General features: G+C 54.5%; 2 protein-coding genes across 2 annotated transcripts in view; one reads left to right on the forward strand and one right to left on the reverse strand.

Annotated features, from left to right (window-relative positions):
* Positions 1–2503, forward strand: part of PLG (plasminogen) — a 38142-nt gene extending 35639 nt beyond the window's left edge. The window contains exons 18-19 of the mRNA XM_070417380.1: positions 1051–1196; positions 2129–2503. Of these exons, the coding sequence (XP_070273481.1) occupies positions 1051–1196; positions 2129–2290 (308 nt within the window). The 3' untranslated portion in view covers positions 2291–2503. The remainder of the gene's footprint in view (positions 1–1050; positions 1197–2128) is intronic.
* Positions 2504–3557: 1054 nt separating this feature from the next.
* SLC22A3 (solute carrier family 22 member 3) overlaps positions 3558–17535 on the reverse strand; it is a 63024-nt gene continuing 49046 nt past the window's right edge. Inside the window, exons 7-11 of the mRNA XM_070417381.1 lie at positions 17285–17499; positions 12156–12264; positions 11311–11423; positions 9338–9437; positions 3558–5117 (exon numbers count right to left, since the gene is read on the reverse strand). Of these exons, the coding sequence (XP_070273482.1) occupies positions 5057–5117; positions 9338–9437; positions 11311–11423; positions 12156–12264; positions 17285–17499 (598 nt within the window). The 3' untranslated portion in view covers positions 3558–5056. The remainder of the gene's footprint in view (positions 5118–9337; positions 9438–11310; positions 11424–12155; positions 12265–17284; positions 17500–17535) is intronic.

Consider the following 17535-nt stretch of genomic DNA (forward strand, 5'->3'; position numbering starts at 1 on the left):
GAGGGTGTGGGGGAGTGAGCTTTTTCTAGTGACATTTTACACTGTCATGCCCTTTGAAAAATAATTTGGCGATGTTTTGGGAGCCATAAATATGTCTACAACATTCTTGGGAACTTGGACTTAAAAATATTAAGGAATATTAATAAACCATATGAACAAACGTGAACATGGGAGGAACATTGGCCAGCGAGCATGGTAGTCGGGAATTTGGGCAACCACGTCACAAAACCAGGTTCAAATCCCGGCTTCACTAGCTCATCGCCGGGAAATCTGGGGCAAAATCCACTCTCGATAAACCTCAGTTCCCTTCACGGCACGACAGGACTCACCAGCGTGCCCCTCCCGGGGGACTATGGGAGGGTTCAGGGGCATCCATCACAGCCCCAGCTGGGGCCTGGAAAGGTTAATTCTCGGTGAATGACAGCTATGCTTCTCTTTGGAAATGCTGTGGTAAAGCACATGTAACAAAATCCACTATCTCTACGATATCCGGCGCGATTCACTGGCATTTAGCACATTTACAAGGTTGTGCAACCGGCACCACCATTTCCAGAAAACTTTCTTCACCCCAAAGGCGAACTCCATACCCGTTAAGCAGTCACTTCCCATTAAAATAACAATTATGAAGATTGCAACATTGTAACCAAGTCCGTGTTATATAACGCGGGAAAAAATGAGGTATAAAACTGTGATATCAGTAGTAAAAGCAGCATATAAAAAAGCCCGAAAGGGAATAGACAAAAATAGCAGCAGCTGTGATGTGTTTCTCAAGCTCTCTTTACAAAATACAAAATCATTTCTTTATCGTGAAAAAGGGAGAGAGAATAGAAACCAAAGACGACAAGGCAACCCCCTCCCCGCCCCCTCCAAAACCCAGAAGCCGGAGCACGCAATCCAGGCCCGGGGACCTGTTCACCCGCCCAAGAGTCAAACAGACAAAGGAGCCAGGGGGTTAGGAGCTGACTCGTACCTACCATCGCCGCCCGGTGGTTCTGGAACTTTCCTTGTGAGCGCGTATGGGACGCAGTAACCGGTCTTCCATCTGAACAGGCACCTTCGGCGCCGGGCTCCTCAAGGAGGCGCAGCTGCCCGTGATCGAGAACAAGGTGTGCAACCGCTACGAGTACCTGAACGGCAGGGTCAGGTCCACGGAGCTCTGCGCCGGGCTCTTGGCCGGGGGCGCCGACAGCTGCCAGGTAAGAGGGCAGAGGTGGTCACTCCCTTGGTGGCCTGTCTTGGCCCCTTAGGCCCTGTGGCCCCAAAGCTGCAACGTTGGGGAGGACCTGCCCCCCACAGGCTGTGTGTGGGGTCTGAAGGTCGCCCAGCAGCCCTGCAGGCCTGGCCCCGATGCTGAGTCAGATCACCGAGGGCTGCGGTTCTCAACCTGTGGGTCGCGACCCCTTTGGGGGTGTAATGACCCTTTCACAGGGGTCGCCTAAGACCATCGGAAAACACATATATAATTACATACTGTTTTTGTGATTAATCACTATGCTTTAATTATGTTCCATTTGTAACAATGAAAATACATCCTGCATATCAGATATTTACATGATGATTCATAACAGTAGCCAAATGACAGTTATGAAGTAGCAACAAAAATAATTTTATGGTTGGGGGTCACCACCACATGAGGAATTGTATTAAAGGGTCGCGGCATCAGGAAGGTTGAGAACCACTGACCTAGGGCGACTGACCGTGGGGACCTGAGCTCCAGCCGGGTGTAGGGAGTGTGAGGGACCGGCACTGCCCCAGCTCACACACCTTCCGGGATCCCATGGGCGGGACTCGGGGTGGCCGTCCAGGCAGGAGACCGGGAGAGGGACAGCGGCCCCGGCTTCTCCTCGGCGGCTCCTAGGGTGACACTGCACAAGAGAACCCCGAGGCAAGAGGGAGGCAGGAGGGAGGAGGACAGCCATTTGCTCCCCAGCAGACGGCACTCGGTGGGGTCTGTTGCACAGACTCTGCCAGGCACAGCGATGCCCACACAGCACGTTAGGACCTGCCTCTCTGGCTGCCAAGGGGTGTTGAGATACCGAGAAAACTCCCACTTGGGAAAAGGAGGGTGACCCCCAAAATACAAGGCTGCCGGTGGGTCCTCACCGGGCTCCTCCCTCCCTCTGTGCAGGGCGACAGCGGGGGGCCGCTGGTCTGCTTCGAGAAGGACAAGTACATTTTACAGGGAGTGACTTCTTGGGGTCTCGGCTGCGCTCGCCCCAACAAGCCTGGCGTCTATGTCCGCGTCTCAAGGTTTGTCAAGTGGATCGAGGAGACCATGAAAAACAATTAGTGGCTGGGAGGCGGGGGACGCGTGGCGGATGCAGGCGCCGGGACGTGGTAGGGGGCCCGGCGGCCGGGAAGGCGCTGACGGTGATCACACGGAGACGCCGCCCTCGGCGCCCCACCGCCACCTCGGCTCGCTTCGGCGTCGCTGCGGAGAAGCTGGACTCTGGAACAACATCGCGGTGGCATTTGCTGAAAATAAACTCGGTACTTACTTGGATTTGGTTTTTTGGGTTTTCACTGTCTTCACGTTCTTTGTTCATCCCACCAATTTTATTTATTTTTTAAAAATATTTGTATTGATTTTAGAGAGGAAGGGAGAGGGATAGACAGAGAGAAACATCAATGATGAGAATCATTGATTGGCTGCCTCCTGCACGACCCTTACTGGGGATCGAGCCTGCAACCCGGGCCTGTGCCCTTGGCCGGAATTGAACCTGGGACCCTTCAGTCCACAGGCCGACGCTCTATCCACTGAGCCAGACTGGCTAGGTCCATCCCACCAATTTTGAATAGCGTGACACTAACAGACAAGTGATCTCGCTCCCTCCCGTAAGGAAGAGTTCCATGTAGGATGGGAACCTGTGGGATCCTAGAGAAGTCGTCCTAAGTCACCCCGATTTTACCTTGTCGGCGAAAGACAGCTTGGCGCGCATCTTCCGTGTCTTTCTTTCTGGCCCGGAGATGCCCGTTTTCGAACTCTGTCCTTGGCGGTGAACTCTGCTACGAGGGCCCGACCGGGGACCGAGCTCTGGGCGCTGTAGGTAGAGGTGTGTGTCGTGAAGTTAACGGGCAGCGGAAGGAGACACAGACCAGCGAGGAGTCTGCATGTCCTTCTGGGTCACCTGTGAGTTAGGGAGGTGCCCAGGCCAGTACCAGGAACAACAAGCATGTATGGAGGCAGCTGACTGATTTCCATCACTGCCTGGCTCCCCGCTGGGCGCACACGCGGTCACAGGGGAATAGTTTCACGGGCCACAGCTCAAAGGGAAGAGAAGGGGCAGCCCTGGCCCGTGTGGCTCCGTTGGTTGGAGTATCATCCCATACACAGAAAGGTTGTGGGTTCGATTCCCAGTCAGGGCACATTCCTAGGTTTCAGGTTCAATTCCTGGTCAGGGCATGTGCAGAAGGCAACCAATCCATGTTCTCTCTCTCTCTCTCTCTCTCTCTCCCCCTTTTCCTCCCTCTAAAACCAATAAGCATATCCTCAGGTGAGGACCAAAATAAATAAATAAATGAAAGAAAATAAAACAAAAGGAAGCGAAAGGCAAACATTGATTTTTCTTGACAATTTAAAATATTTTATTGTTATCAGAACCAAAGTATTAACTCAAAGTACAATTCAAAGGTGACGGTGCCCGTGAGCCACAGCCACCCGCAGCAGGGAAATGCGAGAAGGCAGGCGAAGGGGTGAGCGCGCGGGCGTCCCGGGAGATGGACACTCCAGCCGCTCTGAGGGGCTCTCGGGCTCAGGGAGCTTCTGGCGCGATCAGCACACCCGCACACACTGTGCACACACTGTGCACACACCGTGCACATACCCGCACACACTGTGCACTCCGCCCGGTACACACACCGTGCACACACATTGCGCACTCCGCCTGGTACACACACTGTGCACATACCAGGCACACACCATGCACACACCGCGCACACCCCCGCACACACCGTGCACACACCCGCACACACCGCGCACACACCACGCACACACCATGCACACATCCGCACACACTCGCACACACCATGCACTCCGCCCGGTGCACAGAGGCGCCGTCTTCCCTTCCCTCTGGTGCCACGCGCCTGCCCACACAGAAGAACTCATCAAAAAGTCCTGCAGAAAGGCAGACGCCGGCTCTGAAAACGCACCAGATGCGCATGTAAAGCAGGTCAGGAAAAGCTGGCAGGTTTGTAGTCAACTCGTTTCAAAAGTCGCGGTAACAAAAGAGAAAGATCCAATCCCTGTTAGTAGCTCTAACGTGCTTGTCCCGTCCCTGCGAATTCTTCCGAGCACGGAGATCACTGACCCGTCCTTTCCGTTAAAATGTGAGCTACTTCCCAAAAGGGGTGCAACGTGTCCAGACGGAACGAGAGCTGTCCACGTGTCTCACTCCTGACCGTGGGCGCCGCCGCAGACCTGAACTCACAGACACAAGATAAACAGCCCTTGTGGTTACAGCCTTACGACCCAGGACACCCTGACCCACGGGTCTGGTTCAGTCACGGACACAGGGCTCTAGCGTCGAGTCATCGCAGGACCAGCCAGATGGCATAGGAAAGAGCCGGGTCCCCAGGCCTCACAGATTCGTGCTGATCTGTGGGGCGAGGCCCGAGCAACCCCAGCGGGGCTCGCAGATCCAGGCGAGGAGAGAAAGCGCAGGCTCCGTCCGGATGTCCCGTGTCTTCATTGCAGAGTCCCCGGATCGTCATCCTCCCAGGAGCCCTCAGGACACACGTTCCGGAGCCTCGGTTCCTGATGACCCGAGTTCTGTCCACGTTCCCCAGGCCCCTGGTTGCTCACCCCATTCCCGATGGAGCCGCAGTGAGCACTGGACGGGGCTTCTTGTCCCTGTCACCCACGGGTCAGAGACGTGTCCAGCATCAGGACAAACCTCCTCCAGCATCACGGAACGATGCTCGGGGTCATGTGCATGTCTTTGTAAAGAGTTAAAAGCAGCTGGGCGGCCCGGCGCAATGGGCTGACACGGGCACCGAAGTCTGCGGGGCACGTCGCTCCAGCCTCAGCCTGCGCTGCTCCGTGGTCCCAGCAGGCGCCTCACAGGGGAGCGCCGGGAACCGGGGCCTTCTGCTTCCTGCCACACTTGTAGGAGGGCGGGCTGACAAACAAAGGAGAGAAGAGAGAGGCTTTACCAAAGGCCGAACGGCTAGCAGCAGGAAGCCTGCTGGGACTCGCTCAGCATCCTGGCTGGTTTCTCACACACACACACACACACACACACACACACACACACGGCTTCTCCTGAACACCCTGCTCAGAGCAACAGCGGCCCCTCTCCTGGCCTCGTCCCGCCCACCTCCAGACCCTCGAACAGCACGTGCATCCTTCATACATGTCCACGAGTGACGCGTGGTTTGGAAAGGAGCTGATATGTGAGCAAAAGAGCAGCATGAATGGCCTGAGGCTTCCCTCCTGTTAGAAGGGAAACGCCATCAGGTTTCAGTAAGTCGGTGCAAAGCGGTTGTTTTCCAGAGTAAACAGCTGTGGAACGCAGTGACAGTGCCTCCCTTATGAAACTGCAAGTCACACTTTGACGACATTTTTTTCAAGGGGAGAGACCAGGCATCCTATCTAATAAAGAGGAATATGCTAATTGACCCTCACACTATCGCAAAGATGGCGGCACCTACAGCCAATAAGGAGGGAATATGCTAACTGACTGCCCCGCCCTCAAAGATGGTGGTGCCCAGACCCCTCAGCCCCGCTGAGGCGGCAGGCGCATAGCAAGGCTGGGCCCACCCCTGGGTGGGCCTGGCTGCTCTGTGTGCCTGCCTCCAGAGACCCCCAGTCCCCTCAGCCCCCCAGCCACTCATGGCCGGCCTGAGGCACAGGTAACCAGGGCCAGCCAAGGCTTGTGCTGCCAGTAGTGGCAGCAGCAGAGGTGTGATGGGGTGTCACCTTCCCTGATCACCGGGTCGCCTTCTGCCTCAAGGGCTCCTGGACTATGAGAGGGGGCAGGCCAGGCGGAGGGACCCCCCCTCCAGTGCATGAATTTTCATGCACCGGGCCTCTAGTAATTAATAATTTATCAAAATTTTTGTTATGAAAAGTTACAAACATAGAAACAATGTGTGTGAGTTCAATTCCTGTTGCTCCACTTCTTCCCGTTCCTCTAGTGCTTGGAGGCTCATTTTCCCGGCACCCCACCCCGATGCCCTGTGCTCCCCGGAATCCCGCTTCTCCCGCTGGCCTCACGCTGAGGTAAGGACTAACTGGGAGGCAAGTCCTGACCCCAAACGCCCACGTCCTCCGCTTTACCCTGAGGAGTTTGAGAATCTGACCCCTGACGGGCGAGTCTTGAGGTCAGGAAATCGCCTAACAAGTTAGTCATTAGAGTGAAGCCACTGGGAGAGGTGGAACTTCAGGGAGCAGAGGGCATCGGGATGGGGTGCAGGGAAAATGAGCATCCAAATACTATAGGAACTGGAAGAACTGGAGCAGAAAAAGGAGCAGAATCAACCAGAAGAATGCTGTGCCCTTGGATCACTGGCACCGAGGGGTCATGGGGGAGGAACCACACCCAGACTGGGTGGGGGTCCAGCAGCCCGCACATGCAGCCCATGCCGCCAGCAGCCAGCACTAACTCCTGCCTCTGACCCTGGGATCTGGCTGGGGTGCTCTCCTGGGTACCCCAGCCCAGCAGCCCTTCAGGCACATCAGCCCATGAGAGCTACCCCTCACGTCTGAGCTTCTCACTGTAAGACAGTCCTAGCTCCGTCCCCACCGTGTCCCCTGCTTCATGGAAGCTTCCTGAATATTCTCCTTCCCCCCGATCTGCTAGCACTGCTGCGACTGGGGGACAGGACTCGGCACCCCCGACCCTGACCTGGCCCTGTACCCCGGTGGGAACCAAGAAATGGTCCGTGATGACAGAATTAGCAGAACTGTGTTTCTACTTCCTGTTGAAGCAAGACCTTCCCATGCGTGTGTGACGCTCCGGAGGGCTTCCCACGGTTTTCACACCTTTTAAGTTTCTCTTCCTAATTTTCCTTTACGACATGACAGGGCTTGAGGGGACTCTGCCCCCGCCCCAAACTCCACCCTGTAGCATCGTCCCAGGTGACACGCAAGCAGAGCGGTGGGTGAGGAATAAGCCAGTGCCCGTCACTCCCAGACGAGCGTAAGCCTCTGTTTGGGCTACTTCAGGGGACAAGTGTGACAGCCCTCTGATCGGCCAGTCCGTCGGCAGTCAGCCCCGCAGACAGGGCTGGGGCCGTGGTGCAGGAAGCCTTTCTTAGGCTCTGGGAAGGTCAGGCAACCTGAGTTTTCAAAACAGCACCCAGAAACCGGATGAAAGCCTGGCCAGCGGGGCTCAGTGGTTAAGTGTCGGCCTATGAACCAGGAGGTCATAGTTAGATTCCTGGTCGGGGCACATGCCCGGGGTGCAGGCTTGATCTCCAGTAGGAGGTGAGCAGGAGGCAGCCAGCCAATGATTCTCTCTCATCATCTCTCTCTTTCCCTCTCCCTTCCTCTCTGAAATCAATAAAAATATGTTTTTTAGAAAAAGAAGCAGAAACAGGACAATGAAATCACCGCATACGTTTCCCGGGTCTAGTGAAGTTTTCCTGAGACACATAGCACTGGGTGGTTACCTCAGGGGAGGGGGAAGACCTCATTAAAAGAGAGTGTAAAGGGATACATTCCAGTTCTACCATGGGGATCCCCGCTATTTAAAAATTCATACTGAAGGAGGATACAGCATGAAATAATAAACCTGCACAGAACAGCGGGCGCCCCTGAGCCGCGCAGAGCACCACCCAGTCCCGGCCCGCAGAACCCTCTCTGAGCATCGCTGCCTAGTCCACAGGAAAGGGAGGGTGGTTTTGCCCGAATCGTTGGGTTTTAAATAAAATGACACACGTGAAACCATCGTTCGCATCGGCACCTAAAAATGGGCACCTACTCTCTTCCCAACGTACAAGTGGAAAAAACTCCCCTGAGGTGACTAACATTTCAGTGTTTTGTTAAATATTTTTGATACATTTGTTTAAAATTTAGAGACCCAAACCCCTAATTTCCAGGTCATTCTTGAAAAGAACAGTGATTTTTATTTTTGAAAATAGCTGTTAAGTTACTTTTAAAAATTACACAGGTAATACAAGACAACGCGTTGTAATTTATCTTTTTATCCAACAATATGGAAGTCTATAGAGTATAAGAGGAATATCTTCCCTCCCGCATCCCTCTTCCCAGCCCCTCTCTCTGTCTCCACGGGGTATATAATATTATTTTAGGTATTTTCCTACACCCTGTCATAGTCATAACCTCCCTTCCTTTTTATTCTGAAAGATTTCAAATGGAGAAAGTTAAATTTGTGTAATGCAGTGGTTCTCATCCTAAGGCCGCGACCCTTTTAATACAGTTCCTCATGTTGTGGTGACCCCCAACCATAAAATTATTTCCGTTGCTACTTCATAACTGTAATTTTGCTACTGTTATGAATTGTAATGTAAATATCTGATATGCAGGATGTATTTAGGCGACCCCTGTGAAAGGGTCGTTCGACCCCCAAAGGGGTCGCGGCCCACAGGTTGAGAACCGCTGGTAATGTGACTTTTTGTTAGTATAACACAAATGTATTTCACATTGATAGATGGGGTGGATAACAACTCTCCCTGTACACCATTAATACCGATATTTCTAGTGTTTCCCCTGATATTTCTAGTACCCCTACTTCTATCTGTCCACATGTCTTTATCATCAATCATCTATCTATTATCTACCTATCAATCTTCTATCACCTATCTACCTATCAATGATCTATCTATCTATCTATCTATCTATCATCTCTATCATCTATCTTCCCACCATGCTACAGACAGAAATTTCTATTGGTTTTATCTTTAATAAACACTCTAACACGTTGTTTGGTGACTTCTCATTTTGTAGTCAGTCTTGAAAATCTCCCCAAGCCATTGCATGTAGATCCACCTTAATCTTTTCAATCTCTGTCTAGTGATCCATACTGTGAAGATATTATTTTTATAGCCATTTGTCTACTGTTGCACAGTTGTGTTATTTCTACTTTGTCAGATCATCACTCCCTCTCCTTTAGATTGCTTCTGAATTTTAACAGCTTCCTTGGAAATATCTCCCTCTTCCTAGCCACCTTTTAAAAAGAATAAATATTCTTCCACAGCTTGGGTTGTTTGTTGTTGTTGTTTACATTTACCCTTGACAACTACTTTTCACTTCTGCTTAGGCTGTGAGGCAGGGATTATGTTATTTTCCCTCCGGGTGCTCAGTTGTCTCAGTGCCTCCTTCCCCTGGCGGCCTGAACGCCGCTGTGCCTGAGGAGGCGCTGAGTGCCATACATACCTGCCCAGCTTCTCGACGTCGTCCACCGTCTCCGGCAGGGCGATGCCCTTGGTCTCAGGCAGAAGCATCACGAGGCCGCCGCACACGGAGGCCAGGACACCTGTGGGCAGGGAAAGGCGTCACCACCAGGTCGCACGCCGCCCCGCGCCCCTCGGCACGGCCACCGGGAAGCAGCGTGCTCACCGCCTCCACTGGCCCCGGCTGCGGCCCCCGGTGACCTCACCAGCTCTGCCGCTCTCCTCTGCCACGATCTCCTTACCCCCCGCCCGTGCAGTCCCCGCGCCCTGTGCTCTTGGTGGCCATTCGCTCCCTCTCCCACTGAACAGTTACTTGTTGAGCACCTACTAAGTGCCAAGGCCTCAGAGAAGCCTCATCTGCTCCTTCCTGGGAAAACAGAAGCCAACAGTGAGGAGTCCCTCAGGCCCTGTTCCCGACACCAGAGCGTCACTGCTTCCTGTCCCCGCTTTCCTCCTCCCGCCAGGGGCCACTGCAGGCCTGTCCCCTCGCCCCAGGCCCGTCTCCTGGCGTCTTTCCCAGGCTCCTCACTGTAGTGGTTAATCCTCCCCCAGCACCTTGCGCCCAGTGGCAGCCGCAGGAAACATATTCAAATCTTTCCTCGTTCAGGGCCCTCCTGACAACCTCACATTATCCCCATGTACCAGCCTCCCTTGTTCGGATCTTCAGAGTTGAAGTTTCTGAAACGCTATCCTCTCCTATTTTCTGCACATCTTATCCTCGTGGGGAGCTGGCGAATGTCTGCCAGCCAACCGGCTCTCCAGAAAAGAAAGCCCTGATTTATAGCGGCTGCCAATTTCCGCGGTGTAAATACTCCCCCACGGACAGTGCACACTACCGATGCCACCTCGCTGAATGAGGCACTCGGACGAGATGTGCAGTAGCACACGGCTCTATAGGGTTTCTACCACAAAGAGACAAAGACACAAGAGCCCCAGGAACACAGAGAATACAGCAAATGCAAATGAGTTAGGAGCCGATGAGGTGCATTTGTTGTCTGACTTTTGTGTATTGCAGACACTGTCATTATTAATCCTGCCTGTGTTTGACAGCTGGCTCTCCCTGCGAAGGCACGGCCTGCGCTCCAGCGCCAGTGCCCGGCTCCCCCAGTGCCCCCTGCAGGCCAGGCCACTGCCCGGATGTGGGGCTCCGGGACCACTCGTCTCGGTTGAACCACGGCCCCCTCTTTGCTCTTCCGTGCTGGCTGCAGCCTCGACGCTGAGCTCGAGGACCAGATCCCATGAAATACTGGAAACGTTCCTCTCCTGATTTCACTGGCACCAAGTGGTTAGAGGCTGACTCCACAGTCCCTGACGCTGCGGGGGGGGGGGGGGGGGTTCCTTTACTCAGCATGTGTCCCCAGGGACCCAGCCTTTTCAGGGTAATTGAAATTGTTGAGCAAAAGGAAGGGGAGGTGGAGGAAAGCTGGGTGAGGATCCTTTCTTGCTGGGGGGGCGAGGGGGAGAGGTCCCAGAGAACAGGCGGAACAGCACTGGAGAAGCCCTGGGGTGACTTACCCCAGGTCCCCCCAGTCTGTGATTCTGTCCCCTCAGGGTTCTATGGAGATTGGGGGCAGGAAGGAGGCCGTGATCTTGGGGGCCATCAGAGAGTTCATGTTAGATGCGCGAGGGACCTGGGTCCTCCGCTCTTTCAGCATCGCATGCTCAGCATCCGAGCAAATGAAGGTCCGATAGTGACAGGTACAGAACATTTAATAATGTAATTGGTTTGGGGCTTCTTTGAAACAGACCGTGGATCCAATTTGGTCTCATGAAAATGATTGGTCTTTAGTTATTCCCAAGACCATAAAAGAGTTTCACTGTATTTGATTTTAACTCAGAACCTAAACAAGAAAGAGTTTCAGATGGACTCCCCAAACCGCAACGGTCGGTTGTCCTGAAAATGCCAAGTGCCCGTCATTGCAGACAGCCCGCCAGCGCCGACGGGCGGCGTCTCACCGAAGATGATGAGCGGCAGCTCCAGCCAGAGGGCGGCCAGGCGGAAGAGCAGGAAGGGCGCGATGATGCCCCCGAAGTCGCACAGCCCGGAGCAGAGCGACACGCCAAAGTTCCTGCGGGTAAAGCAGTTTCACATGAAAAACGCTGAGCTAAACTCAAGAGGAGCAAAATAGTCAGACAGATACGTAGCTAAGAAATTGTGACAGGATTTTGCTTTTCTACGGCTCTGAACTTTGAAAACGACTGCTCTCTACACTCCAGGCAAACCCTTTCCGTTCGGACCACTCCCCAGCTGGTGAGCACGGCATAAGGGGGGTGCAGCGGGGGAGCCTTAGGGGCTGGGGGGCAGTATCCTCCGCCAGCAGCCCGCCCACCACCCGCCACCCACTGGACAGCGAGCTGTGCCGGGCACATCCCCGGGGAAGGAGCCACCCGCACGAGCGCCTGCACACATGGCTTCTCCTCCCGCAGCCGCTGGCTGCTCCCGACACGGACGTGGAATGGGGTCCGAGGGGGGGGCGGCCTTTAAACAGCTGAGGCTGGTGAAGGCAGAGTCAACCCGCATCGAAGCACGTGTGCGAACCAGGGTTTCTGATTCCAGCCTGGTGCCTTTCCACGCAACCACGGCTGTGTGTGAAGATACGGGGTGAGAAATACTATCACAAAACATGGATGAAGGCAATGCAGAAAGCAACTCCAGCTGGGAGCAGGCCACGCTGATGGCTGAGGGTGGCCCACGTTCATCCAGCATCGAGCTAAGGGAACTATTTCATGGCTTTTAAGTCGCTTCCAAGCACTCGGCCGCAGAGCGACTCAGGAGAAACCGTGACACGTGCTGGGGTTACCGTAGCGTCGTCGGGTACAGCTCCGAGTTGACCAGGTAGACGATCTCGAAGGCCATGGTGATGCCCAGTCTCCCCAGGGTGGCCACCGTGGTCCTCAGCCAGGGTGTTCCTGGGGACACAGGGCCGGGAGGCAGGGTGAGGGCCGCCTCTCGGGGCAGGTTTACAAACCACGGGAGGCATTTGCTTACTGTCCTCGCAGCCCTGAGCCTTTGCCAATTCTCGGCACAGGTGATCGACACCTTCTAGTGCTGTAGCCGAATTCAACAGCGGTCACCACCCCCAGGACGCGGGCTGCTCTTTCAGTGCCGCCTGCCTTTCTGGGAACACGGTGTGAGAGTCACTTGCTGAGCGGCCACTACGCTGAGAACGAGGCTCCAAGTGGCGTCTGCCTGGGAGGACCCCGCACACGGCCTCTGGTCCGGAGGCGGCCCTCACGTGCGCCTGGAAAACCAGTTGCGCCCTTTTCTGCTCAGACCCCTTGGCGATGACAACAGGCCGGTAACCCCACACCAGATGCCCCTGGTTCCGGGAGACCAGCAAGGCCTCGAGGGCTGGGAAAGGGGCGTCTACGCCGCGCCGTGCCGGGTCCCTGGGTGTGTCACCCATTGTCTTCCTCACCCCCAGTCTCCCTCCTTTCCCCAAGAAATTATCCAGAGGAGCCAGATTGCCAAGTACTAGTTGGTTCCTTCACTGACAAACACAGCGCACGATTCTAGCCAGTTTGGCTCAGTGGATAGGGGGTCGGCCCGTAGACTGAAGGGTCCTGGGTTCGCTTCTGGTCAGGGGCACATGCCGGGGTTTCGGGCTCAATCCACGGTAGGGGACGTGCAGGAGGCAGCCGATCAATGATTCCCTCTCATCATTGATGTTTCTATCTCTCCCTCTCCCTTCTTTTCTGAAATCAATAAAAACATATTTTTTAAAAAAAGCTAACCCCACTAAATAAAGCAGCTGTCTAGAGGGCACGCAGAGGAAAGGGTGGCCAGGAGCCCAGGCAATGGCTGGGAGGCCCGGGTTCACAGGGTGCAGATGGCGCCCTGGCCGGGCAGCCGGGTTCACGGGGTGCAGATGGTGTCCTGGCCAGGCGGCCGGGTTCACAGGGTGCAGATGGCGCCCTGGCCGGGAGGCCGGGTTCACAGGGTTTAGATGGCGCCCTGGCCGGACGGCCGGGTGCACTGGGTGCTTCCCCGGGCGGGCGTCACCTGGAGCTCTCGCACCGAGGCCCTCAGCGTCCTGTGCCGTGCTGGCCGCCCTGCTCCGGCCAGAGCAGCTGGGAACGTGCGTTTTATTCAGGCTCTGCTTTTTCACGGGAGCCTGGGGGGCTGGGAAGGGCATTCCGCCCCTTCCCTCGCTGAGCGGGTGGGGCGCTGCCAGGTCCCGGGAACGGAATGTGGGAGCCGCTGCCCAGACATCCTGGGCTCCCGCCCGGCGGGCAGCCACCCACTGCTCTCGGGCTGCGAAGAAGAATGTGCCCGCGGACGTGGAAATAACCCGATTATCCGAGTTAGGCTCTTAACTATAGGCGTTTTCTACTGAATCAAGATCGCGCTATAAATGAGTCCCATTGACAACTTCAATGCAAATTAGGTTTACAACTGAGGCTAGGACAGTTTGCTGGAAAGATTCAGACAACATCAAATTAAAGCACGCGCGCGCGCACACACACACACACACACAAACACACACCATGAAAAACATCTAGTCAGTTCAGAAAATCATTCAGAAAACGCTGTAAAGTTGACGCCCCTGAGGAGACATGGTTGACCTTAATCTGAAAGACCCTCAACTCATTCCAAGCGCAGAGGCCAGCATTTAGCGGCCCCTACACAGGGACGGAGATGCTGTTGAAATGCATTACGGAAGTCCCAGAGGTACTGCGCTGTTTGTCAACTAAAGAATAAAATGAAAACAATGTGCTAGGAAGTGTAATTGGTGTGTGAATATTATACAAATCTCGTGATCATCCCAGTAATGTGCTAAGCTCATGGTGAAGTGGCTATAGATATCTTTTGTTAACAATGACCAAAGAACCACAAGACAATGTAAAAATGAGCACTGAAGCAGAAACTACCTTCCATAGAGTCAGGGGAACCCAGAGAAAGGGTCCCTCTGGATGTGGATTTATTTGGTCAAGCTTCTAGAGATTACTGGGAATAATCAATTTTTGAACCAAAAAAAAAAAAAAAAGCAGCAGGATTTTAAATAAACACAATTTTGCATCTCCTCTGAACGTACCATCTGTGCTGAGTTTTGAAATAAAATGTAGTGAAAATGCCTAATATGTGAATTAAGATATGTGATCCTACTTTCCACTTAAAGAGAAACAAAAGTAACAGACAGACTCGAAGTGCTGGGTTTGCGGCCATCCCAAATAAACTCAAATGGAAGAGATGAGGGCGGACAGAGAACGCTCTTCATTTTTCAGAAATTTGGGCCTAAAGCAGCGAGACTCAGAGGAGATACATACAGCCAGAAAGACTAGTTCTTTGTCCAGTTTCGTGCCGCAGACCCTGACTGGTGTGCGCAGTGGAGGGAAAGCCGGCGAAGCTGTTCTCTGTGGGATCCTCTTAGCACTGGTTCCTCTAAAAGGCCGGCCAGCATCTCCCGGGGCTACCATCCTGCTGGCGACTCGAGAGTGACCGAGGGACAGTCCTTCTAAGGCAGCGGTTCTCAACCTGTGGGTCGCGACCCCTTTGGCGGTCGAACGACCCTTTCACAGGCGTCGCCTAAGACCATCCTGCATATCAGATATTTACATGACGATTCATCACAGTAGCAACATTACAGTGATGAAGTAGCAACGAAAATACTTTTATGGTTGGGTCACAACATGAGGAACTGTATTTAAAGGGCCAGAAGGTTGAGAACCACTATTCTAAGGGGATGGAAAAGCCCCGTCACCAAGTCCAACAGCTCTGTGCGTGGACATGGGGACCGTCCCCTCCTGGGAGGAACTCGAGTACCTGGTGCTCACGTGGAGCATTAGGGACATGAAACTTTTTCCATCCTGACCAGCGTGTGACCACAAAACAGCTGGATCTGCGGGACGTGGACATAAAATGTCTAAAATAGCAGCCGTTAGTTTTCGACATCGCTAAGAGCAACCCTAACGCTTAAAATGGGAAGTTATGTCTCCAAACTAACACAGATCAGACTGAACAAACAGGACTCCGTGTCTCACAGTTTCCCATAGAGGAACGTGTGCTCTACACAAAGGCTGAGCCCACCCCCTGGTGACGTGGGCGCTGGTTTGGACTGGTCCTCGCCTGCTCTCTGGGTCGTCCGTGCTGAGTGCTGCGCATGGAAACCATCCCAGGCAGCCCCGGGCCGGGGAGCTCTTCCCAGGCAAAGTGTGCATCATGGGCTGATGGGCCTCACCCCATCCATCCTCCTCCCTAACTTCACGCGCAGCAGATACTTAATTCCGATCCGTGGGCGATGGGAATGGCAGGCTCGCCTTAGAGAGCTCCATTCTTAAACCCAAAACCCTGCAGGGCCAAACTCAAAACGGAATGAAAGGAGGAGTTTCCAACATTCCCAATTCGTCCCCTTCCACGCCACCTGCACTTGCCCCCCGAGGCCAGGAACTACGTCTATCTGGTTCCCGGTTCTCGTCTATCTGGTTCCCGGTTCTCGTTTAGCGACGACAATGGATACTAAATAGACACGTATTGGCCGATAGCTCATAAAGACGCCCACCTCTTAGAAAGAGGCCCAACTCAGTGTAGTGGGGTGAATAGTGTCCCCCGAAATTCCTGTCTGCCCCAAACCTCAGAATGGGACCTTGTTTGGAAACAGGGTCTTTGCAGATGTAACAGTTAAGACAGAGACGCCGAGAGAAGGCCGTGTGAAGATGGAGGCAGAGACAGGCCGATGTCAGGCGACGCTGGCCAGGGCCTGAGCCCAGAGAGAGGCGGGGACCAGGCTCCCTGGGAACCTCCGGCGGAACGGACCCCCTGCAGCACCTGAGCTGGAGGAGGTGGGAGGGCCCGTCCTGGAGCCTCGGGAGCCTGGCCCCGCCCCCCTCCGTCCAGGCTCCAGGACATGAGAAGCCATGTCTGCTGTTTCAAGCCGCCTGGTTGTGGGAGTTACTGCAACCCTGGGAACTCATGCGCTCAGGGAGGACGAGGGAAATGCGCCAGGCACTCCTGTGGATCGCCAGCCAGCCCAGTACGACGCAGGACTTCACATCTCTTCGTCCTTCTGTTCTGAACGAGGCGGCTCTGTAACTGTACTCACGTAGTGCCTATCTGATGCGTGGGGACTTCGTGCACCTCCACGCAATTACTAACCTCCTCGGTACTGTCCAGTCTCTCCAGGTCCTCAGGGACACGAAGGACTGCCCGAGAGTCCAGCTCCGTCACCCACACCCGCACCCCCAAACACAGACGTGATAGGCTTGCTCACACTCCCTGGAGTGGCGGCTCCTCTGTCCAGCGCCTGCGGGCTCCAGGCAGAGGTCACCTGGGCGGGGTCACCTGGGCGTGTGGAGACACCTGCAACCTCCATACCCGCCATCAACCTCCCGGAAGGTTTAACCCTGAACCGTCTCTGAGGTCACCCTCTCCATCCAGGCCCGACTGCCACCCCCTTAATCCATGCTCTCAGCATCTCCCTCATGTCGTTGTCCAAACTGCTGCAGCTACAGGAGGCCACCCCTCTTCTCCCTCCTCCCCCCAAAGCCCACAGGACCAGACACAGGCTTGTCAGACAAAGGTGATCGAAGGTAAACTACAGCCCTGGCCGGTGTGCTTAGTGGTTAGAGCGCCGGCCTTCACACCAAAGGGTCACAGGTTTGATTCCCAGTCAAGGGCATCTGGTTGGGGTGTGTGTGGAAGGCAACCAATCAATGTGTCTCTCTCACATCAGTGGCTCTCGCTCTCCCCGCTGCTCCCTCCCTCCCTTCTATTCTCTCAATAAGAAAAATATCCTCAGGTGAGGATTAACCAAAAGAAAAAAAAAAAGTAACTGAGAAGAAAAAAGTGACTACGCAGAAAATCAGTAACGTCACTGAAGTGCACCCGGTACCAAGACTCCAATGCGGTGGACAAGAGCGTCTCCATTCCGGATGATCTGACTTAAGATTGTTTTCACGTCCTTGGCTGCCAAACGGACTTGGAGACACTTACCTTCTGGTAAGAACGCCGTGACCAGGCAGGCCACCCCGGCCAGGATGTTGCTGGCTGCGAAGGGGAGACGGCGTCCGAGACGCTCGATGGTCAGGAGGATGAGGAGGGCGGCCGGCAGCTCCACGACCCCGGAGATGAAGAAGTTCATGTAGAGGTTGCCGCCCACAATGCCCAGGCGCATGACCAGCCCTTGGTACACCAACGCGCTGGTGAACCTGCGGACATCGGACGGCAGGGGAGAGAGCGAGTGA

The sequence above is a fragment of the Myotis yumanensis genome, unplaced genomic scaffold, assembly GCF_028538775.1.
Source record: "Myotis yumanensis isolate MYYU_CA2020_CCGP unplaced genomic scaffold, mMyoYum1.0.hap1 SCAF_6, whole genome shotgun sequence".
NCBI lineage: Eukaryota > Metazoa > Chordata > Mammalia > Chiroptera > Vespertilionidae > Myotis > Myotis yumanensis.